The 25,952-nt window shown below is 41.2% G+C and overlaps 1 protein-coding gene across 8 annotated transcripts in view; it reads left to right on the top strand.

The window, feature by feature from the left end:
* Positions 1 to 25,952, top strand: part of cdh4 (cadherin 4, type 1, R-cadherin (retinal)) — a 203,171-nt gene that overhangs the window by 78,497 nt on the left and 98,722 nt on the right. For 5 of the 8 annotated variants that reach the window (XM_046076612.1, XM_046076608.1, XM_046076607.1 and 2 more), the window contains one exon: positions 17,509 to 17,532. The exons of 1 other annotated variant lie outside the window; for it this stretch is intronic. In XM_046076612.1, coding sequence (XP_045932568.1) covers positions 17,509 to 17,532 — 24 coding nt within the window. Of the gene's footprint in view, positions 1 to 17,508; positions 17,533 to 24,704; positions 24,818 to 25,952 lie in introns of all 8 variants that reach the window. 2 more of the 8 variants (XM_046076610.1, XM_046076611.1) reach the window with 1 other exon arrangement.

Below are 25,952 nucleotides of genomic sequence, written 5' to 3'. Positions count from 1 at the left end.
CATGTCTACTTTATAAGGTGATAATAGGTGCATTCGAGATGACTGCAGATGACTTGATAGTCAAATGTGAGCTGCTGGCGACTGCAGGGGTAAAAACACTGCCATCAGGTCGGACACATTCTATTTCCCATAGAGTGTGTGAGCTTACTGCGAGTTTAAAACAATGACTTTACTTTTGCAAATGCTGCAGCCGCCGAAAAGCAACTGCAGGCGCCTTGCTCCCACAAGGTTTTAATCTCATGTGACATGGTGACGCCACATGAAGTCAAACGCACCAAACGTGTCAGTGTTGTGTTTACAGCTGGTTCTGCTGCCCCCAAGAGGCCAAAAAGTATTTAAGTAATTTTGTCCTACATGCTCTGCTTGTGTTTGCCTCACATGCTTTTGTTTCCTTTCACAGTCCAAAAATGTGTTATCTGGGAAAATTGAGACCAGACACTGTCTGTTTGTGTGAATACAAGTGTAAATGTGTAAGTCTATCTGTGACAGCCAATTCTGAGAATAGGTAGGTATAGAAAAAAATGGATAGACAGAGGAGTCGGGCAGATTGCCACAAAGTTACATTTGTCAAGAAATAATATTTTTTTCAAGGATTGCGTCAAGCACTCTTCTTAACTGATATCAGATGTTGCAGGGACTCTACAAACGTGAGGAAATAACAGGAGCTGGCACTTAAATCCAGTTGGTGTGCTTCAAGGCAAGACTGCTTCCCACTTTTTTGAAGTGTGTGGCTATCCGTACAGTATTGATATTATGTCTTAGTTTTTCACTTCTGGTGGAAAATGTGGTGTGGTCTCCGGGGGTGTTCAGCCTGTTCTCGACTGTTAAAAGACCTCGGACCTCGATAATTCCCAGCGAACTATGCGACTGGATGCCTGAGGGGACGAATATTTCCCAGACTCAATCCTCCTAAAAGAGGAGTGTTTGGTCAAGAGCTGTTACTCATTCTATTCCCCTACCTCCTTGCCTACACTCATTTCTTCTCGTCTTTGGTGTCTCTCTCAGTCTCTCACTCCAGTGGCAATGTGACAAGTGAACAATGATTCATATGCAGTGAGAGCAGAATGGGGCCTATTTCACATTTCTTGTGAGCCGCAATGAAGTCACCCAGCCACATACACACCTTGTTTTGGGATAGTTATGAATTTTGTTTCAGTGGTGTGAAGCCGGCAGCATAAGAGGAGACAGAGAAGAAGAGAAAGCCGTGATGTTTACACATATCAGATAAATGGCCGTGCTGTTTGCTTTAATAACCAAACTGAATGCAGAGACACATGTAATTGCTTTGATGTTGCTCTGATGGTTACAAATAATGGCACTCTCCATGATTATGGAGTCAGTTAGGTGCTAGAGGCGTACACAGGCCTGTGTGCACAGACTTGCTGCTCGTGCATGAAACTGTACGTGAGAATTTCCCCATCCCTCACGTCCTTTAGTTTTTGTCTGGGTTCCCACCCCAAGGGCTTGATTTAGATGAAATGCCACTTTTAATGGAAAATTTGATGGAAGCAAAACAACAACTTGGAATATTGCTTGCTTAAGTAGCAGGAAGGGAGGCAAGTGCCAGGGCGATGTAAGCGGCAGGGGTTGTTTCTCCCTTGATTGTACTCTTTAGGAATTCATTGGTTGCCGGTATGATATTAGTGTTGTTGCAAATGTAGCCCCCAGGCAGGCAGAGCAGCAGGCTCACTGTTACTCTTGTTATAGATGAGTGTGCCAGGAGGAAGTGCGTTTGCAGCCCGGCCTCGCTGTGGACTCAGTGGAACAAGCTGAGGGGGAGTGGACGGTGGCGATAAGTGCCACAGCAGCTCATCATATCTGCCCTTTCTTCTCTTGTTTTCATCACGCTTACTTCTTGTCTTAATTGCTTTCATATCATGAATTTGTATGAGTTGAACTCACATTAATGAGACACAAACCTCCCTGGCAAGCTGACATTATTTTTTTACTTGATTGGCTTCAATATCCAAGCATTGCTGCAGAAACACTTCACTTTTGTCTCTGCTGCAACCAGCTGCTCCTCTGCATCAACCCAGTGGGTATTTCTTAATGTTAGTGGTGCAGCAAATGATCCTGGCATGTCATGGGCGAGTACCTTGGACCATGTTTGTGGCAGTGCAGATATTAGCTTCAGTATCATTTATGTGGGCTGCCATGCAGTTTTGTATTTATATAGTTACCCTGGCCACGCAGAATTCCCATTTGGCAGCGTAGTAATTAATGTATCTCGATTGATCTCTTGTATCCCTCAAGCCTTTCAGCAGGGTGGCCTGAAAGCTGAAAGCTGCATTGTTGATTGAATGCACAGTCTATCTTCAGAAGCGATCACAAATCACTTCTACAGGGAAAAGCTGGGAGCGGGCCAGATTATGTTCTTTCATGCTGCAGTGGTAATGAATCATTTCATCGTACAAGACACAAGTGATTGTAATTGAAGGTTTGGTACTGGGCAACAGCCTCTGCCCTGCTCATGGTTAGGTAGACTGTCAATGTAAAGACTCAACTGAAGGAATATGCACTTACGGCACTGCATACATATCCGACTGGAGCTTATTCTCCATATTTTGCTTTTAGTGCATTTTGGCATAGAGGCGGCGAGATGCTTCAGGTTCAGATTTTTATAATAAGCTGTTCGTGCTCCCAGCACAGTCTGACATTTGCTCAGAGCAGGGCAAATAAGGATAGTGAAAAAATAAAAGAATATTTGCCCAAGGACCTTCAACTCCCTTCTTGTCCCCTTCTTCTTCTTTTTCATATCATTTCACACAAACACTTTTTACTTTCCAGGTATTATGTTTCTTCTATGCATCTTCGACGAGTAGGAGGCACCCCTGGCAAACAGATGAGAAGAAATGATCTTATAGACCTCTCCAAAAAATCTCAGAGATGCAGAGTCCAGAGCAAGTCCAGTGTAGTGCAAAACAAATGTTTGCATGACAACCATTGTATTCATTACTCACTCAGTAATGCAGAAGAAAAATCTCAAGTCCTGATCCTGCTTCTCGCCTTTGGGAAAATAGAAACTTAACTTGTAGTCGTTTGGATGTCAGTGCCTCTATTTCTTCACTTATGTTTCTATTCTTAACCCAGGGGTGCGAATTTGAGAAATAAATAGCTATCGAAGAAAGGAAAATGAGAGAAAGGCGGAGACAAAGCGTGAGAAGAATGATGGGGGCAGTAATAGTACAAGACAACTCAATGGGAGGCAAAAAAGTCGAACTAAAAGCAGCAGAAGCAAGATGAAGATGGGAAAAAGTAATGATAGCTCACCTTATGACAGCCTCTGTGACAGAAATGACTTAGAAGTTTGGAGACTGGCGTTGTCATGGAAACTGATTTTTGTGCTGGTGACAGGCGGGCAGTCTCTTTGTGTTTTTCCAGTGGATGACAATGCCCGCCGATAAAGATGTCATCCTGAGAAAAATAGGTGTTGGCCGTCAATAGCCCTGAGCGCTGACATTGCCTTCACCGAAACCCTATTGTCCCGGGCAGTCCACTGAGGAATCTAAAGGCTGCTCTAGTGTATCCCTATTTTATTTGAATTTGAAGAGTGCTTCCCACAGGGCCTGTTTAAGATAACATACTGCAAGACTGGAGATGTGTCATGTTACGAACTGTGGCGAAAAGATACAGTTTTCCTTTTCATATTTGATGATGAGGGTGGGATGCGGAACGACTGAGCAATGCGGAAACAAAAAATAGAAAAGTCGAATGTCCTCTTGTCATGTATTCGGTCCTTGTAACGACACAACTAATATACTCAAGGAGACGGATAGTAAAACTCATTACTATTAGATCAAGCTTAGAGGAAGGATTGCTCTGTGATCTCTCTGCCAACACTCACACCATGAATCTTCCAGAATATTCCAGCATCTGTGTTAATGATCATCAACACCAATAATGTGGATCCCACTTTGTCCTAGCACCCTCGCACGAGTTCGTGTGCTGGAGGCAAAAGTCCTGTTTATCGTGTCCAGGCTGTTGTGCACGGGTGCCGCTTTTTTAATTAAAAGTCGTCGTATGTCGCTCCCCAACAGTGGGAGGTGTGATCACTGCCTGCCACTTCAGCTCAACAAAAACATGTTTATTTCTGGTCCCAGATTCATTTAATGGGCTTGTCAAAACTGATGAAAATTAGAGGAGGCAGCGGTGGTTGATAAGCCCCACTGTTATTAGATGGGCTGTAGCTGTTGTTTGTCTGCCTTAGTTTGTCCTGTGTTGACGCATAAATGTCTGTGTACAGCTAGCCAGCAATCTAAGGAAAATGCATGACCCTGCGCAACTGCTAATTCGTTCCCAGACAAACAAAGTCAGATGATTGAAGTTTGCTTGGCTGAAATTTATAAAATTTAAAAGATTTGACACTTGTAGCTACTGAAGAAGCCCCACAGTATTCATCAGTGCCTCCACACCTCAGTCTACTCAGTGTTTTCTGAAATGTAGAACAGCAAGTAAATAGACATGGGAGCAGACAAACTCCTGTTAGTATTCGCTAGGGTGCTTTCTATCTTTGTTGTCACTCCTGAACACAGAAAAGAAAGCAAAACTTAGATTTTTCCAACAAATTCTCTGAGGGGCAGAACAATGGAGCACCAGTGCTGCATGGTGAACATTAAATAAAGATGTGTATCAAATAAAAAGTAGAGCTTTTATATCCAAGTGTGTGCAAGTGTCACTCAAGAGCCACACGATGACAGCTGTATTTCTCCTAACGACAGTTTCTGCAGTTGTACTGGAATAGATCAGATTGTAGTTTATAGGTACTATACAAGACTGAATTGGGAAGATGATGGAATTTTACTGCTTTCCTGCCACCCATAATACAGTGCATTTGTATTTGCTCCACAGAGGGTGGTTTTATTGAAAAGCTCTTCTCACTGAGGTTATGCAGACAGATGACAGCATGACATACGAATGCAAGCATCTGCTCCCTATGTGGGCTTTAGTAGAGGGCATAATTGCGTAGCACTTTTATTGTGTTTGTTGTTCAAGTCAATTGTCATCTCATAAAAATGCAAATACAGCACATATGGAACATAACTGAGACACTGAGAGCAAAGGGAGATAGAAAGCTAATAGAATGGAGGAAATTTGTTGAGTTGAAGAAAGACAGATCAGATATATCAGAGGGATCTCATTTGTGGTGCCTCATGCTGTTTAGAGACTTCCAGTTGGTGCGTTTCTTTGCGTCTGTGAACTAAGATAGCGTAGTGGTGTCTCGTCAGTGGGTGCAACTAAGCATCAGAGACAGTGGGTGTAATTAAACTGCGAAAACACAATCCTAGCATGGCATGTTACGAAGCAAGCACTAGGAGTTTTGGACACTGGTGGCACTATGGAGCAATGTGCATGAGGAGGATGCACACATATACACACTAGTGATGTGATATAAAATTCAGAATAGTTTGTAGGCATTTTTTATTATTTACTGTAACATTTTATTCTATTTTATTTTATCTGTTATTTTTCATTATTATTATTATTATGTTTTTATATCCCTCATCGATTTTTTTGTTTTTGTCTTTTAAATATATTTAATCTGTTTTATTTAAATGTACTTATTGTTTCACTCGGTTATAATTTTTCTGTCTTACTATCAGTTTGTCGGTCATCTGTGAAGAAGTTTGAGCTGCACTAACCTGTACGAAAGCTGCTGTAAAAATAAAGATTGATTGATTGAAATTGCAGCCAGACTGCAGACGGAAAGGATGTAACCAAAGCAGGTTTTAAATTTATTTTTAAAAAAAGCTCTGCAGATGTTCAAAATCCATTTATCACACCTGTTGGGCTTCAAAGATACACACAATACATTTTGATGAGAAACACTAGAAAGTAAACCTACTTGTGTTTGTTTGCAAGAATGATCAAAGAATAATGACTCCCCATATGAAATGTAAAATAAACTGTTATAAAGTGTTGCTTACCTAATTTGTCCATGGGGAGGAAGCAACCAACCTTTAGTGGTGACCGTGCTCACAATGGCAAATCTGGTTATTAATTTAATGTACATGTAAGACATTGTCACTTTATCAACCCACGTGGAATGAACAACATCTTAGATGAGTGAGCTTGTGATCAAAGCTTCTCTTGGTAAAAGAATCAGTACAAATACATCACTGGGAACTTGTGAAACTCATCTAATAGCACAGTTAAAAGGCTAAAAATGGTTCATGATTGGTGTAGAAATGGATAAATACTTCCAATGAGAAATGCTGTACAGACCCGAATCCTGTCTACGGGGTACCAAACATCCAACTTGACCGCAACACCAAAGAGCCAGGCTCTTGGTATGGCAGTCACAGCGCATACTCAACTGACGGTGGTCCGTCACACGAGTGATAGATAGCCAGTCTTGAAGACCCCCTTTTCACTTTGAAAATGTTCAGGGTTTGGACACAAAAGCATTTATGAATTACTGTCAGATTCCATCAGCTGTTCATTCATAAAGGTGTTTTGTAATCCATGTTTGTTGTACAGATATAATTTTTTTCTAGACTTAAACCTAGTTGAATGCATGCTAGATGTTCATTGGCATTAAACAAAGTATTTTGTTCCACAAATACAACATCAATGACATTTCTGCTTTATTTATAGAACCATGACATTTATGGACCATTGACATTTTGGAAGATTAGAGAGGCATATGTGAAAGAGTGTGGCTGGTGCGATGCTGCAAGTCTGACTTCATTTCGCCAGTTTTTCTTCAGGAAAAAGGCTTGATGACAGCCGTTCATGTGCCTCCACCTGTCAAAATGCTCTCACAGGTCTTTTCAGAGGATGTCTGAATGGACCAGTTTGACAACCAGTTGTAGCGAGTCTCCCAGTCTGTCATCTTCTTTTCATGTCTCCGGGAAGCAAATCAGCACACAGGGTCAGTTTGAGGGTTCTGTGGCCTTTTTTTGGCCCACTTTTCTTAGGAATCAGAGCCAAACAACCTGCTTCAGAACACACTTCAGGGGCATTGACGATACAGTGTCTCCATGTCGGCATGCATCTAATAATGTACTGTACAGCTCCTCCAGCAGACACATAATAGACCCCTAACAGTCCCAAGGGAGATTGTTAAAATAGTGCGGCAGGTTAGCTAAGACTAGCAGTGAAGTATTCCCATTTGGGAATGATCACATAGACACCTAAGGGATTGATGGCAGCCTTTAGCCGCCTCCTAATAGTCACATGTTGGACAGATATGACTGCGAGGATGAGTCCCAGGTGGATGTGAAATACGCCACAGTACCTGTTAGCTGCTGGTTGTCAATAGAGGCCAGATGATATGAATGAGCTGAGGTGGTTTGGTTGCTTGGTGAGCAGGCAGCAGTGCTCTTTGTTGGCTTAATGGTTAAATTAGGTTGCAGGGAGTTGCGGTGGAGGGAGTGATGAGCTGACACAGAGAAAATGGTAAGAGACTGCCTGGCTGCTGCAGAGGTGCAATCTCTCCTCTTCTCTCATCATAACAGTTTAGCTGCTATTTTCACTCATTTTTTCCCCTCAAATTTTCTCCAATACATGTGGCAAGTGACAGAAGTGGAGGACAGAGAGAAGCTGAGAAGCCCCTTCATCAGTGTCCACTTCTGCCCTTCATCTGCTTCACCTCCCCCTCAGCCTTGGTGGATCCAGTCTTAGTCTAACTAAGCACCTTCTGTCCTCCTGAGCCTACCCGACTTGATCTCCCCAGGCCCTCTGCCATCCTTCACTGGTCGTAATGACAGACATTTATTCATTTATTTAATTCAAGCTACTGGGAAACAAGATTAGTTTTGATAGAGGAGGACGGGGGGGAGGCAGAGAAAGTGAGAGGGAGAAAAAAAAGTGAGAATGTATGTGTGTCTTAGCCCATCACCCGCCACCTGCCTACCCCTGCAGCTTCAAGTTATTTTTGAATAACACATTTAATACATTACAGTCCATCGCTTGTCATTCTGTCACTGACTCCATCGTCACTGTAGCATGCTCAAATGAGCCAGCAGGAACACGGTGACAGAGATGATGTTAATGAAGATGGTGATAGTAGCGATGATGATGATGATGATGGGGATGACAGGCTGTTGATGCCGTCGGTTGGTAATGTGATCACATCCACAAGACATGGCTGATTGCTTCTTCAACGCCGCCTCTTACTTCATTATATTTGCAGAAGCTCTGCCATTTGGATATTTGCGCTCCACCAAATAGCAGCGTCAGATTCTGCATGCTAGTGGAAGCATTGAGTCAGCAGTTTGTGCGTGTGTGTGTGTGTGTTAGCGCAGTATGACTGTGAATGGTGCGAACTTGTGCAATCTATCGCCCTCCAGCTCTGCCATAGTCCACAGAGAGGAAACTGCGACAGGAGACCTTTGTTCAGGCATATGCTCAATGTGCCACTCTTCACACACAGACATCGAGGCATGGGCACACATCTGAAATTTATTGTCCTTACTTTTACTCTCAATTGCCAGGTGATTGCAAACACACACACAAACACGCACACTCAGCCGAATGCAAATCACATGAGATAAAGCATACACGCACTCTGCCTACAGAGATACAAGGCAGCTGCCTAAAGCCCCCGAAGTGCATGTCAGCTCCTCCCTCCATCCCACATTGGGGCTCTGCATTTTAACTAAACATCTGGCTGTGTCAGCACCAGTTCATCACAGCAGGGACCCCTGCCCCCCTCCCCCCTTTGCCTCTGTGTCTGTTTCTGCATATTGGGAACCTGCATTCAGAGAAAACTCAGCATTACGCATTGTGATTCATAGTGGTTTGGTGTTGAGTGTGTGTGTCTGAGTGAGCGTTGTACATGCATAGTAATTTGGAATTAATTGTCAGGCAGAGGTTGAAATTGCTGGCTTTGACTTGACAAACGTGCATGGGTAGCCAGCATATAAATGTATGCCAGTGGGTACCCGCAAATGCCAAACGTCCTTAGACATAAGATGTTTACATGCTGAAATGAAACCACCTACTGGGCAACAAAAATTAATCGGCTGCTACCTACAGTGCATTAACATTAAGGTTGAGTCACCCCATTAAATGCATTTTGCCTCTAGGGAATGTGCTTTAATGTTAGCTAGGAGAAAATACAAATAGCTAGAAACAAGCCATATCCATTTCACATAGAGTCCAACAGCATACATTGATGCAAGCACTCAGCACAACAGGACTGATTGGATGAGAGGATGAGCGGCCCGGGGCACAAGCATTTCACTGAACATGTACATGTTGACAATAAATGAAAGCTAAGACAGTTGTATGTAGTGACCTGACTTTATGAAGAGAAGTGAGAAGGCAGAAGCCAAGCTTAGTCACAAAAAAAAAAGGCACTGGTGGGAAAATTCTAGAGGTAATGAGATCCAAGGATGGTTAAAATCAATATACTTGAAGACGTTTCGCCTTGCATCCGAGGAGCTTCTTTACTTGAGGCCAAGTCTGAATGACCGTCGTTGGCATTGTTAACCCTCCTCCTGTGTTTAGTGATGGTCTCTCCGTGCTGGAGTGAATGGCCTCTTTCTTTTGAACCATGTGTCCTCCCTGTCCAAAATATGTACATGTTTGTCATTGTAGGATTGTCCCTTGTCCTTCAAATGTAGGTAAACTGCTGAGTCTTGACCTGAGGTGCCCTTCTGTGTTGAGCCATGCATTTTTGTACAGGTTGTTTGTTTCCCCGATACACAATCCTGTGCATTCCTAACTGCATTGGACAGCATTCACAAGATTGCTTTTCTTGTGTTTGGGTGTGCGGTCTTTAGGGTGGACCAGTTTTGTTGCGTTTGCTCTTCTTTTCCTTATCACCCATATTGCTGGTGTTCATCCTGGATCTAGTGGCTTTCACAAAGCTCCAGTTTGGGTATCAACAAGCTTTAAGTGCCTCCTTCAGGTGATTATGCTTCTTCTCTCGAGCTTGGGCACTTGTTGGTATGTTATCAGCTTGGTGGTGCAGGTCTCTGATTGCCCTTAGTTTTTGCTCCCGAGGATGGTGAGAATCAAAGAGTAAATATTAGTCTTTGCGTGTGTAGGTTTCTTGTATACTTCCATTTATGGGCTCCTGTCCTCTTTAATGTGTACAGCACAGTCCAAGAAGGCTAAGCTGTTGTTGCTGACATCCCCTCGACCTCCTCTCGTGTGAACAGGTTATGACAGTGTAATTTTCATCAATGAGTCATGTTTGGTGTTCAGTTTCACTCAGCTATATTATTACTTTTCTGAGTAAGAATTTATGTACAGTAACAAATGATTATTCTTTATGTCTGCACCACTTACCTCTAAGTATTAGATTAAAACCAAAACACTGTATTCTGTCCCATACTCTGTTTTTTTTTTTTTGCTATTTGTCCTTTCAGATGAATAAAGACAGAGTTGTTTTCTCGTCTTGTTTGTATTCCCACCAGTGATTTTATTGAGTTACTGAGTCTTTTGTTTCTCAGAACACAATAGCAGATGCAATTGACAATTCTTGAAAGCCAAGCTGAAAAACAAAGAATGCTTTTTAAATCACAAACCCAACTCTGAACGTGTTAAGTAATCCTCATATCTCGGACTCAAATTTTTCAAACAGTCAGAAAAGCAGCTACTGCTCATTTGGATAGATTCTATTATGAACCAGGTTATTGGAAGGGATGAAACCCTAGCTTTTTGTCTTCACTCACACCCAGCTGGGGAAATTAGTGAATGAGCTCCTGACAGGCTCTCTGATAGAGAACATTTAGAAGTTAGCACCTCCTGAGGATCCTGCATTAACCTCTTGATCTGTTTGCAGCTTTTTCTCATACACAATATGGTAAAGATCTGTAGAGACACGTGAAGAGTGAGTGTACACGTGATGTGTGAACGTGTGCTACATGTTTCTCCAGTGTTAACAGAATGAAATCTCACCCAGACCCGCTGCTTGTCTGTAACTAAGGCGATGATGTCAAAACGCATTAAATCTCAAAGTTCTCTTCACTAAGTTATCGTCAATACATCCCCAGTGCACCCTTGTAGTTTTGAGTGCGGTGCACATAAGAAATGCTTATCTCTGAAGAAAAGGGGCCTTTAGTGATTACGGTGTATTGGCAGTTGGATGTGTAACAGCAGTCTCCTGAAGTGCCCCATTACCTCTGATTTAAAGCGTGTAAAGAGCAACAGGCCAGGCAATACAGTCCCTCCTCTGACGATACCAATAGCATTCTGCTCACGGACAGGAGAGCTGCAGAGTAAGTATGGGAAAGAAAATTAGTGTTGTTCATAGGCATAGAATCAAATGTTTTACTATTAATAACATTTTGGCATTCATCCCTTGGATTACCTTCATTTGGTCTTTGGCTCAGTAAAAATGTATATATTGAGAGACGTGCATTAGAGAAGATACACTGAAAAGATGTCTACTTTTGACTATGTGCACGCTTATTCATGCAACATTAGTCTAAGTAGTTACAGATCTCATCTTAACAGCAAATTGTGTTTCAAAGCATGTACACTGTATTAAACTTAACTAATTAGGTATTCCTTTTGAACTGGAAACATGTTTAGCTGATGGATGAAAGTGAATAATTATTATAAAAATAAGTCAGATAAAAAGTTGTCAGGTTTGACTGCACTGCTGCTAAACTTTTCTAGTGGACAGAACAGTTGTGAGGAAGACACATATTCCCCAATGTGCTGGCTGATATCATTAATCACCCCATATTCTGCAGCAGAAAACATTCAGATATTGCTGAAAAATCCTAGTAGTGAAAGACAAGTGGTCATCACGTGGCATCTCCAAAAGCACGTCTCTGTTTGAATCACAAACAGCAGCACCCACAAACATTCTGGCAGCCTAAACGCTCAACAAGTCTGTTTGTGCATCTGGTGCTCCCCTGGCTCTCGCCTTTTAAAACTTTATGCTGTTTCATTCTGTTCATTCATTCGTCACATTTGCAGCAGCAGTGGTGGTAGAATTTTGAGGTACTGTACTTGAGTATTATCGTGTAATGTTACTTTATACTTCTACCCAGAAAAAATTCAGAGGAAAAAAACTTGACACTGGGCTGTTAAAGCTTTTTCACTCAGAACAGCTACCTGCCACATCTGGAAACAATGCTGATGAGAGCGATGAGAGTGAAACAAAAAATACAGATGTCTGGGTCGTAAAACCAAAACAATGAGCTGAAAGATGCTGAAATGCTTTTTAGAGCTGAGGGTAACTACAGAAACGGGTGATAATTCCCTGTAGGTTGGTCACTACAAGCTACTTTGTGAACATCACACATTATCATTTGATTCATACTTGATAAAAGCTTTAAGTCATGTAATGAGTGTGGTACTCATTACTCATACTGCTTTTATTTATTAAGATGTTTTTATGTAATTGCTAATCATTATCAACAGGCACACAAACACATCCAGTGGAACAAATTGAGTTTTGCACATATTTTAAATATATTCCATCCCGGTTTTGTATACATGCTGCCTATTATTTTGTGAACAAATCTCACTGAGATAAAAGACAAAGAGAAGACTCACTGAGTGTTTTCAAGGATTAAGTCTCTTCAGTTTCAGCTACCTGTCTGAGGGCAGGCTGCTGGTCATCACTGGGCGTCGGTGTCTGCAGGACCATGGATTAGGCAGTCCTAATCTTATCATGTGGACTTAAAGGTCGAATTGGTGAGAACGCAATTTAAACACACATATCTGCTAGTCTAATGTAAAAACTCTTCGGGCAGTGGCCATGGTTAATGTGTTGCACTGACGGTTGAATATACGATTGCTCGCTCCACAAGGGCCCTATTATCACAAAACGTTAATGCTCCATGTCATTGTGCTTCCGTTCAGTCACTTTAGTACAATAATTAATCAAAATAAACATACAGCGCTTGACAATAAGGCTTTTATATTCGGCACTAATCAGACAACTCATTAGGCAGTAATGAGCCGACTCTGCCTGCTCTTGTCGTGTTTGGGGGTAGTTTGGCGCATGGGGAGAAGTATTTGTGCATGTGTGTGAGCACAAAGATGGCAGAGCCACGCATGCACCTCCTCTCATAGGCACATACACACACACACACACCAGCCGGCACTCCTGTAGTCCCACTCCAATTATGGCAGCATCTCACCCGGGAAGAAGCCCACTTACCCAGCATTCACTTTATGAATAATTGATTGTTTGTGCCAGTGTTATATTTGTAAATACACGTTTGCACTCTGATTAATAGTTTTCTAGACATACTCATTTGTTCAATTTGATTAGACTTAAATGTATTATTTATTAGCTGAAAATGCTTTCCGGTTATTAGTCATCACAAGGGCAACAAGAACATTTGGCATAAGGACGCATCTGTCTGCAAACAGACATCCTCACATCACTCCACACTCGCTCACATGGCAGGTAGTAGTGTGTGTGTGAGATGTAACATGTTGTTGGGATGTTATGAACACTTTAACTGCCTGTCAGCAAGTGCATGTCTTTAGACTTTTTTGCCTTTGGGAGTATAACAACTAAATAAGTAAAACACTTTTTGAGTATTTTAATAAGATCCATATGTACATGAATTTAAGTAATTTTATGTAGAAATACTAGACACATTTACAATTCAAAATAATAAGATGGCTGTAAGGTTCTCTGGCCAAGAGCAGAGAGAAAGGTTATCAGACAATGCGGATGTAGTTTGGTGCTTTGTGAGAGCTCAAAATGTTTTCTTCCTTCATTGATGAAGAAAATGAATAACTGTGACCTTTCGGTTGAGTTTGTAATATGTGGGAGTCTGCATCATCACTTGCTTTGACTGATTCTTTTCACAGCAGTGGTCAACATTATAAAAAATCCCTCAGTGAAATGTGTTGGATAAATATAAAAGAAAATGTATAGTGTGGTCCAGACAAGAAATTTTGATTTATTCACTGGAGAGCAAAGAAGCACAAGGTTGTCGCTGTGACAGGCCACAGATCTGTTTCAGTGCTGCTAATTTACTATTGTTTAAATATAAAAACAACATTGACAATAAAAGTCATTTTAGGGCTTACATGGTATTAATTTTTCTGTCTCTGTGTTATTTTAGTCAGTGCACAACCTGTATGAAACTGTGGTGGCATGTCTAAATTATCTCTATACAACTTAATTAACTTAATTAACTCAACTGTATATATTAGATATCAGTGGATCTCCTGGTTTTCAGCTAATTACTGTGTTTCCGTGTTTCACCTCAGATGTTGCAACCCAATGAATAACTTGCAGAAGATAATCTATAATAATGATATTTATTATTATATACAGTAAAAGCCATCATAATTCTTTGTGATAATGACTGCTAAAGATAACAGATGAACTGTGACATGCTCTCCTTAGTATGCAGATTATATATAAATCACGCTCTCCTTGTCCCTCCTGTCAGACCCCTCCTTTCCATGCCAAAACAGTGACAGAAAGTTGAAAGTGAAAATGACTTACACTGGTAAAACAAAACTGACAGCATTAAAAAAATAAGATGGAAGATTGTCATTGAAAAACATCAGAATGCAAAAAAGCTAAAAAAGCGAAATAAAATTAAATAATTCTAAGTGTTATTTTGGATGACAAAATTTAATTTCACTGTTCTAGCCCCAAAGTCAACCTGGGTAAACAGGTCCATCCATAAGTATACCATTGAGATCTTACATATATATCTCTGAAAACTGGCCTTTTTACAGTAGACATTTTGACTTGAAAATGTTACCAATGTCGGCTTCTATTAAACTGAAAATGGAAATTTAGCCATCATTGATTTTGTTATTTGCACATGCGTTTCTTCTACTGTGACATGTCAGAATGTTGTAATTTAAAGGGCCTATATTAATGACACTAAAGTTGTTAAACACCTACACATCTGTGGTACACCCACACAGGAGTTTTAAGTTAATCTGCCTGATTACACCTCTTCTCAGGACGATGTGGGTAAGAACACTGGGCTTTATTGGCATCCCCTTGACCCTCCTTTAGAGTTGTTGCAACTGTCAGGTCGGTAAATTATACACCAATTTTTTATTCTTCCCAAAGTTTGGTGATCTCAACAAAGTGCTAGCATAGCTTCTCCCAACCTCACCCAGAAAAGAGGTCTAATTACCCTGAAGATATGAAAACACCCGTGTAGATGCGCAAAGCCATTAATGGAATACTGAACTCACTAGAAAAGTGTTCACATTAGCAACAAATGTTTCAATAACACCAAATCAGGCATTTTCCAGTATTGTGAGTATTGGGCTGTTGCTGATTTGGCTATTACAGCATGTACAGTGTTGAAAACCTTGAAACCTGTTGCAAAGAAGGTGTGGATGAATGCCCAGCAACTCAGTGGTCTTACAAAACTAACAGACGTGTTCTATCATTGAAAGGTGTACGTGTATTTGCGACCAAGCATGTGTGTGTGTGTGTGTGTGTGTGTGTGTGTGTGTGTGTGTGTTTGTGAGTGTGCATGCCAATGTGTGTTACTGTGCTCCTCGGGAGTGCTAACAGGCCAACTGAAGAGAGAAGGAAAAGCAGCCCTGCTCTGCACCATATGCCAAATAGAAGCCTGTCTGCCAATTTGTGGGGGATACTGGCAAGTGCTAGCAAGGCTGAATTCTTGACAGAGGGAGATGAATAATTGAACATGTGCGGAGCGAAGTTCTGTTGGGATAGAGTGGGGTGCCTTTATACATGGAGAGGAGGAATGGAGACGGTTGGGCTGTCTACGCGCAAAACTCTCATTTAGATAGTGATGTGTTTGCTTTTTGTAAACAAGTCAAAATGTTACAGAGATTCTGAGATGAACTTGAATGGATTTATGAGACATGAGTGGGAAAAAAAGCACAACTCATTGGCATTTAAGCATTTTGATCAGACCACTACCAAATCGGCCATCGATTCTACAACTTTGCACTGCAATCACACAGAAAACTAGAAGATAAATATATTACACACTGAAAAATAAAGAATGTTTGAGAATCTGTTTTACTCAATCAATTTAGTGGAGACATCTATTCAAACAGGGTAGGAATTTTAATTGTAATAAGACACTAGCAGAACAAGCTTACAGGCTCTTACACTTTACCTTACAACAGACAACTGCATGTTTCCATTTGGTGTAATTTGAAGATGTGTATCATCTATCACCGCAACAATCTCTTCATCAAATCCACTGAACGTCACCTGACAACTTACTGTAGAATCATCATTGTGTTTGCAATAAAAGGACCATGTTAGTTCTGTGGGGCTGTGCACTGCAGTGCTTTTAAAGCTAAAAGCTAATGTAAGCATGCTAAAATGCTCATTATGACATCAGTTAGATTGTTTACCATGTTTAAATTAGTTTAGTATGTTATCATGCTATAATTTGCTTATTAGCACTAAACACAAAACAGCTGAAGCTGATGGGAATGTCATTGGTTTTGCAGGTATTTAGTCATAAACCAAAAGTTTGATCTAGTGATGGCACCAGATGAAACGTTAAGATATCACCAAAGTGGTAAGGGAAATATCAGTGTATACACCAAATGTCATGGCAAATAGTTGTTGCAACATTTCACTCAAAGCCACAAATATTAATGTGATAGTGGTGCTAGGGGGAAAGTCAGGGGGAATCAGAATGGTTCATCCTAGACCACACTAGTGGTCTCCCTAGAGCAAGACCACTAGTGTGGCTAAAAACTCGGACAATTTGATTATTCTCAGTATTTCTCACAAAATCATTTTGTGAGAAAGCAAAGTTCAAGTGACTAATGTAAAATCTTTTCATTTAGTTTTTGATACAAAGCTTCTCCTTAATCATTTTATTTATTTAATTATTTTCCACACTGGGATGTGGTTATTCATGCTTAAGTAGGATGTCCTGAAACCTACAATTAAGAAACCAATTGAATCTAATCAGAGTTGGTATTCTGTCAGTCAGCTTCAAGGCTTTCTAGATTAAAAATATAAGCAATAAATTAAAAAATGAGCCATAGAGATTGCTTCTGATCAAAGCTCACTCAAAAGCTCTGCTGGAGGACATGAGAAGGACATGCAACCAGGAGAGAGCCGTCAAGAGCCTCTATGGCTGCCTCTCCTCTTTCTGTCACCCAGCTGTGGCGCCAAGGTCTGAATAAATTCCTCCCACGAAAATGTACATAAGTGTGTGATGTGCATTTGCAATATCCCGCAATTCTCTTGTTTTTCATTGAGTGAGCACAAGAGCAATATAGACATCCCAACAAGTGTTTGAAGATAATGATGTATCCCACTGCTTGAGGCAATGACAAGAAGTATAAGAAAGAAAACAAACTGTATTCTGGTTAAATGTTGCTGCCTGGATAATAGACAGAGACAAATGTGAGCGACTACGCAGTTGCGACAGCAAATTTTCTCCAATAGTAGCCCTACGGTCTGTATGTGTCACTGTCTGGCTATTGCCTGTGACTTTCCATTAATCCTCGAAAATTGATCTGTTTTGTTCTCTTATTTAATGGTGACTTTAGTATTGCAGTGCCACTTTTACTGAAGCCTATTATGTTCTAATCATCATCTTCTCTCTCTTCTCCCTTTGCCTTCTTTCTCCCCCTTGCTTTCTCTCTCGGTGACAGATACCACCTTATCCAGTGAACGTGGTAAGTACTGCAGCCACACACTTCCTTGATTTAGAGCCATAAGTGCGTGCCAGCAACAGCGGATTGGCTGTTTGTGTTGGTGTGGAAGGAACCACCTCAGATGTTAGTCTCAGTGGCAGCAACAGCGGATTGGCTGTTTGTGTTGGTGTGGAAGGAACCACCTCAGATGTTAGTCTCAGTGGCAGCAACAGCGGATTGGCTGTTGACCAGGCAGCTATTTTCCTCTGCATCACATTGCATGTCACGGCAAATGTTGAAACGAGGAGAAAAAACATTAAGCGAAGGCAATTATGAAAGCAGCATCCACAGACCCATGTGGCCAATCAGAATTTGAATTTAGCATATTTTCCCTGCATGCATTTTGCCTCGACCTACTTAGTCAATTTACCCCCTTTTGACTCCAATAGTATTCAATAAAGAGCCAATAAGGAGTATCTTTTTCACTTTGTCTCATTCCAGCTTTAGTGGTACGCATCCCCATGTAGTCTAAATAGAGAGTAGATGGATTCCCCCACTGAGGCAGCCTCTCTTTTCATTTTATTTTGAATTTGACTCCCCTCTGTCGTGCTGTTATTAATGGCTTCCTGTGCTTGGAGGAGCACTTTAATCACTTCATCAAACTGGTTGAAATAGAGAATTCATCTGCAGTGCTGGCTTTGTTTATATCTTAGGTTTATTTTGCATGTGTTTGTGTGTGTGTGTGCTCTGGCCAGATATCTGGTTTGCCCCGTAAGCAGCACTGTATCTGCCACTATTCCTCTATAACGCTGCCTTTTGTGCTTATAGATGTTACCACTGCGTGTTGTTGAGTTTCAGTATGACACCGATACAAAAAGTGATCTTGCTGAACTTGCTCTCTGCTCCATGAAGGATGATGCTTTGAGGCAAAATTGTTGAGCTAAATTGGTGTGGTGGCATCACACAGTGTAGACATAACACCACATGCTGAGTGTCTGGTCTTTGAAACCTCAAAGTGGCGAAAGGGAACAGAAGTGTAAAGTTGTGGTTCAGATCAAGCACTTGAGGTTTATTTTTGTATGCCTGGTTAACCCCCATTTGTTGGTGGAGGAGACGGCGATACGAGCACAGTGAAGCCTGTGTGATCAATTTTTCATTGCCAAGTTAGACGCAGTATGGCACTTTTTTTTCATTGCAGTTAGGCTTGAACAAAGAGAAGAGAATAGGAAGTCACAACAGGCAAAGATTTGTATTCATCCCAAGTGTTATCCTTGATTTTGACCTCATATCTGCCTTTCTTAAACACCCTCCCTCTCTCACATTAAAACACACACATGAGTTCACTCTTCTCCCACACATCCTTTCCTTTTCTGTACTGCTGAGTAGTCACATAATGTGAATTATGTTCCACAATGAAAGGTAGGAAAAGAAGAGTTAAGTAATGAATGGATTAAAAAGCAGATGAGAGAGTGAGAGGAGGCAGCGTTAGGGCAAGGTCTATGTGCCCTTGGTCCTTTTATGAAATGCAGCCAGCAGGCAGCTGTCCAGTAGACCGCTTTTCACTCACCAGAGCATAAATCATTCACGCCATTCAATTCCATACATCTGCATTTTTAGAAGAAGATAAACAAACCGTATACCTGCAGTATAAAACAGTGCATCCCTGCGTCTTCCTGTGGTTAACAAGCTCCTCCCTGCCCCCCTCTGCAGTGATGGGGGGTATTTGGAGTCGTCTGATGGGCCTCCTCAATGTGAAGTGGCTGCCGGCGCATCCTCTCCTAGCTTAATTGGCTGTACCTGAGGCAGGAGGGCAAGGTGTAATTGCGATAAGAGAAAACGCTGTGCTTGGCTGGTTTTAGGGCCCTTATCTATAGTCTCCGGATTGATTATGGTTTTTCTGCCAGCCGTGCAGATTGTTCAACCCCATCAACTGCACTGGAAACCAGCTTAACTCTGTCCTGACCAAACCGCAATGCACATCGGCAAAGTGTAAACCAGACGGTGCATGTACTGCTGATTAAGCTACAATATTCTGACAACTGGCTTTCAGCTCTGATCTCTACTGGTTGTGTGCGCTCACAAACTGTTTCCTGCATTCTTTTTTTTTGCTAAAAGCAACAGAGATTATATTAGAGACAGTACAGTTTAGCATCTAGTGTACCATATGTCTTTTTATGGTCAAATTAACAAAGCTATATTGTATCTCCCTGCAGTTACTTTCATTTCAGTAATACAATTTCTGAAATCAGTATTCCTCTAAATGCCAAAACATATTAACAGCAATAGCTCGACATTTTGGGAAATACACGTTTTCTTTTTTTCGAGGAGTTAGATGATAAGATAGATACCATACACTCTCATGTAAATGCTCTGTATTTGCATTGCGCCTTTCTAGTCTTTTCGACCGCTCAAATCCCTTTCACACTACATCTGCATTCACCATTCACGCACAGCCTAAGTGCTCAAACAGAAACTAACATTCACACACATTCATACACTGGTGGAACAGCCACCAGGGGCAATTCGGGGTTCTGTATCTTGCCCAAGGACACTTGGGTGACATGCAGCCTGGAGGAGCCGGGGATTGAACCAACCTTCTGATTAACGGGCAACCCGCTCTACCTCCTGAGCCACAGTCGCCCCTGTCTGAATGTTAACTATGTAGCTACAGCAAGCAGCCGGTTAGCTTATTTTAGCTTAGCATAGAGACTGGAAATTATTGTGGAAAATTGGCCAGGCTCAGTCCAAAGGTCCCAAAATCTACATACCAGCATCTCTAAAGCTCACATATTAATTGTATCTAATCTGCATCAAAAATGACAAGCCTCCAGAAAGGCACAGTGAACCCCTGGTAAAACCGCATCCTCTCTTTTTGCTACAGATTAAACAAACAACATGTATTGTGTTCATTAGTGAGCTTTAGAACTGTTGGACAAAGCCAGGATAGTCGCTTTACGATGCTTCTTCTATCCATGCTAAGCTAAGCTAACGTAATGTAGCGGGCTGACATGAGTTGCTTTAACTGAAGATTGTATTCAGAGGTGCCAACTCTCAGGCATTGAGCGTGAGAGTAACGAAATCCTTGAGGTGAAAAGATGCCATACTTAAAGAGGAACTTACCTTAATTAAGACACAAAAGGGGGAAGACTATATCATGCAAGAAAAAGAAATACAGAATGCTTGAAATTATATTCTGTATTATGTTATATTTTAAATTGTCACCTGCTTCCTGAGTTTTGTGTTTCCGTTGACATATCCTAGGAAAAAACATTTGCACCATAAATTGATGCAGAAAAGGCAGGAATCGGTGCAGAAAATTTCACCAGAATGCAGGAAATTGCAAAAGTGTTTAAAGCTAAAAATTTGCTGGGGGAGCCCCCCCTTTAAAGAAGTCGCTCCTCCGTTGCTAAAGGAAACCTACGCTCTTGCTTATATGAACTAGCCTAAAATATTCCATACATTCTCAAGAATTAAAAGAAATACAGTCTCAGGTTTTGACACATAGATTCTGGGGGGAAGACTCCCAATACATGGTTAGGTTGGTCAAATTAAGGCTATCATGTCTGGTTGGCAAGTATCCTGATCACACTGATTTGAGCATGGTTATTGACTTGGCTTTTCATCTACACGTACATGTGGCTGTGGCATGCAGGATTAAATGGTCATGACCCAGACCCCTGCGGTGAGATATGACACAGAAGGCCTAAAATGAACCGACCTCCAATACCGAATCTCACTCCAAACTAACAATACCTCGCACTAGATATACCTGAAATACTTTATGTATAGTCTCACTCTGTCTTTATCTCTCCTACCCGTTCTCTCTTTCACTGGTTTTGAGTAGTGGTTGGGGCTGAAAGAGCAGCTAATGGGCTGTGAAATGTCTCAAAAGCTAGCGCAAAAACAGAAGCTAATGTCTCAAAGCTCTTCTGAGACAACACAAGCAGGGAAGAACCCTGACAGTGCAAAGAGTAGAAAAGGGGAGGGAAAACATCACTGGTTTCGTCTGATGTGTCAGAGAGGCCATTTCTGTCGGCCTAATTGTAGTGAAGCTTTCTTAGTGGCCTTGGTAAAATGGCATAATTGCCTGCTGGAATGGATCAGACTGCCCTGTTGGATGCACTCTGTAGGGTTTCCTTTTCACATGTATAGCAAGTTCCTGAACGCAGTGTTCTCACATAGCTGTTTCAGTCTTTTTAGCTGCAGAGCATAGTGCTTAGTAGGGCAAATTCAAGGCGCAGGGATATTGACAGGTCATCGTGAAATATTACAGTTGGCAATTTTAGCTGGACAGGTTGATTTAGCTGCATGGAACCTGAGAGCTATTGCTCCAAGTGAACTAAGGGATGTAGTTTCAGAGCTTGCCCTACTGGTGCTAATTTGAACATGTGTTCCATTGAAGAGGGAATAATTTAAGCAGTGTTTTACGTAGACAAAATGGATCATGTTAAAAAAAAGACCTATGTGAAGATGTTGGCATTAAATGCCTTTGCCAAGGAGAAGCTGGGAGAAAGGCAATTCTTGATCATTGGCAAGCATTTATCTATAAAATGTGGTGAGGCGTGCGACCCCTTCTGCTTCTCTTCCCCCTCAGTTCCAATTAAAGCTGTTTTCCTGTAGCAGATCTTGAGCTGATGAAGACAGCCACTAAGCGCTCTTGAAGTGAAGTCGCCCAGGACCTGTATGGCAGATGGTTTGTGGAAAAGTATGTGCAAAGAGAGAAAGCAGCAAAGAAGGAAACAAACAACCATAAAGATGGCAGCCTGTCTCCAGTGAGGAGCTCCTATTTTCTACCCAATTTAAGACTTACCATTCCAAATTTTCAAACTTTTCCTCAAAAATGCTGTCAAACCTGCAGAAGAACAGCGGAAACATGAGATCTTGTTCTGTGGAGAATTTTCGCACACCATCTTCCAAAAACTATTGAAACAACTCAAGTATATTTTATATATATATATATATATATATATATATATATATATTAGGGCTGTCCCCAACTAAGGACTTACATAGTCGAATCAGAATCGTCAAATCCTGCCTATGGTCGACTGATAGAATCATTTGTGATTTTGTGCATGGCGAGCCGGGGGTGGGGGTGGGTAACACATGGTGCCTCCGCTTTAATCTTGAGAAGATGCAGAGCTGCAGTCTCTATTCATTCAACTTACACTGTAAATTTTCTGCTAAACTGAGGTTTTTTTGTTGACCCTTTTCTCTCTCTCTCTCTCACCTGCCATCCATCGGTCTTGTATAGAGTTTTGCGTGCATGCCGTGCCGACAACTGCATGCATGTCGTGGTTTCTCGCAGGTCTATTTCAAGTAGCCGGCTATTTAAAAACGGTACAAAATTATTTGATTGGTTAATCATCAGTGAAAAATTATCAGCAAGGTGCGGACAACTCGAACAGATTAGTCTTTCCTCATCCATTGTTCTACACACATGACAGCAACAGCAAGAGGTGATGAGAGGAACTACACCTGCCATGGGAGCGAGTGGGGTTTATTAATTTTTTTTAAGTGTTTACCTTTTATATACAGGCACCAAAGAAATAGTTCAAACTACATTGAAAAGCAAGCAGTAACTTTGTAAATAATGTCTGTAGTTGGGCCAACATTGTATAAAAGTATGAATCAGCTTTTTCAAGGGGCGGCGCGTCATTGAACACCAACACAATGTGGGGGTTGTCATGATTCGATTTACGGGGGGGATTGGGAGGGTCTGACCCCTAGTTAAGACTTGGACCCCCCCCAAAAGAGGCAAAACCAACATTTCAGGGGGGTCTATCTTACTTGTAATTGTAAATATTAAAAAAAAAATTCCATACTCATGCCTTATATTTAAGATTCTTGAAATACGATTTCAGACACCCCTAAAATGGACCTTACCATTTTCTAACATTGGTGTTAGTTGAACGTCTGTCTGTCCACATCACTTGCAGCAGCAGCTGCTCCAGTACGGTACATCATACGCTAACAGAGACACTGTAAGTTAATGTCAGTAGTTAGCTATCCAGCTGCTTTAATACACTTAACTTTCCCACCTTCAGAGTTTCGTAATTAGCATTTCTTTCACTTAAAATAAGCTATCTGATGTTAGCTAGCTGAGAGCCCACCCTATCATTTCATTATAACTATATAATTTCTGTTTGCTGTTGTGTATCTGACTTTCTGGCAGTTTTGCTCTAGAATACTTGGTGACCTCTGACTACAAAAGTTGTTGTGGGTATGGGGCACCCATTAACTGGTGTAATGAATTTGATTTATCATCATCTACAGACTGCACACATTAGTTAAATAAGCAAGGATATTGTAAGCTTTGTAAGATTTTAGTTCACTGGAGCCTGCGCTGTACTGGGTTTCCTCTTTTGACCGGGAAAAAAAGTTGACCCCCCCGGCTGTCACTGACTAATTCGCACCCTGGGGGTTGTACATAGATTATAATAGGGGTGGCTGTTTTGACGCATGTATTTTGGCCTCATAGCTTTGTGCTGAGGTCCAGAGCATACACACAGAGAAATAGATAATAAAAACTATACAATATAAGCTTTTCTTCACAGTCAGATCACTTTACTCTGCAGTGGGATTTTACATCACCTGTGGTCACTTTACCTTTTATCCTGCCTGCTTTTCATCCTGATATAAAGCATCAGAAAAACTAAACATTGTCTTTTTTGTCAAGCTTCTGGAAGGCTTTCTATTTCTGCATAGGTCCCTGCTTACATCTCTATACTGAACCTTTATTATTTCAGCCATGGTGTATACTTCACCAATTAGTTCACACTTCATTTTAACACCCGAGCTGGGACTAATGAAGCCACATTTCCTGAGGTTAATTATACCAACATTATGTGAGATTATGAGGAACAGGAAATGGCAAAGCGCACTTTAGCATTTCTCCATTCCATCATCACCTCCCGCTGTGGGAGGCTTTTCCGTCTCCAGCTCTCCCTCCATCTCTTTATATCTCTCTCCTCTCTCCTCTGCCCTATACTCTCAGGCACATCCATCCCTTCTCTCAGCGACGAGGCTAGATGGCACAGAAGCATTAAGGGCCTGTGAGACAAGGCTGGTCTGGGCAAATCCCTACACAAATTAGAGTGTAGAGACCATTATTAAAACCAATTGCCGCTGTGTGCTACCAACAGTTAAATTACAATGTCTCTTGAACAAAAAGGCGAGCAGTTTTTATTACCCCCTTTTCCCCTCCCTGGCAGAGCTGCGCGCTGGAGCGAGGGCAGCTTTGGAACTGTGACATTCTTCAAGATCTGGGGTGGAATTATAATGTGCTACGGAGCTGATGTTTGCATGAGGCCTGGCCCTCAAAGAGGTATGCCCATGATTGGCACCAAGAGCATTAAGTTTCCTTCGTTTTTAAAAAAAAAAAAAGCCTGATATTTTTGCACACATTTCACCTCAGATTCTTAGTTCTCAAAGGAGCGCAAAATACTTAAGTTTGTCTTCATATGAAGTAAACTGAGACGATTTCAGTGGCTGGCTTTTAACTCTTGCATTTGGTGCTTTTCATTGTCAAATTGGTATTTCAGTAGGAACGATTTGCCTGTCAATCACAACTACATCTCAGTGTTTTCTTTCATGCACAGATAACTTTGCTCCTGTGAGGATATGCTGAATTCTGTGTGTGTGCAAATGAGCGTGCATGTTGCATTTGAGTTGGGTGTGTGTGTGTGTGAGTGAGTATGCATGCCAAGAATTTTATGTTATACTAATCTGTCACTTCTATAAGATTACTGCTGGAGCTGACTTCCTGCAGTGCATGTCAACATCCTAGCTGACAAAACCTGCTGAGTTCCTGCTCCTTGACGTTTACTCTAAATGCACTTCCCTCTATGTTACCAAATTACGTTAATCGACCCTAACTTGACACATTAATATCATTTAAACTCTGTGACTCACTTCTTCGCTGTTGCACTGGACATTTAGGGGCAGATTTGATATGTAGAGCACATCCAGTCTCACTGGACCTTTTTCCATTAACAACTTAACACTGTTGTGTAATTATTGCACATCTACTTGAAAGCACATACCACTAAAAGTTGAAAAATGTAATAATGATAATGTTACAGTTAAGTACAATCCAGGTATTTTGTTAACGGGTGTACATTAACAAAATAAATTTTAACAATTTATACAGCGAGCAAATGATGTTAAAATTGTAAAGTTCTGTTTTTTACACAGTAATTAAAAGTGTACCTACAATCCCAGAAAAATGCTGTAGGGGTTTTAGTTTCTGAATATATCATGTCTGGCTATGAGAGTCAGTACTATATGTTTAGTTAATATACATCAACTCTCTTTTGTTATAATAGTAAGGCCACCAAGTACAGGATGTTCTTTTTTGATCTTTAGGGCTTAGACTGAAATAGCTCCAGGACTACAATGTAATGCAATGCAAAGTATTACCACTCATTTTTATGGAGACAGAAGAACTGAACTGTGAAACA

Source organism: Micropterus dolomieu, linkage group LG18 (genome assembly GCF_021292245.1).
Source record: "Micropterus dolomieu isolate WLL.071019.BEF.003 ecotype Adirondacks linkage group LG18, ASM2129224v1, whole genome shotgun sequence".
NCBI classification, from domain to species: Eukaryota; Metazoa; Chordata; class Actinopteri; order Centrarchiformes; family Centrarchidae; genus Micropterus; species Micropterus dolomieu.
Note: the sequence above shows the minus strand (reverse complement) of the source record. Positions and strands in the feature narration are given on the sequence as shown.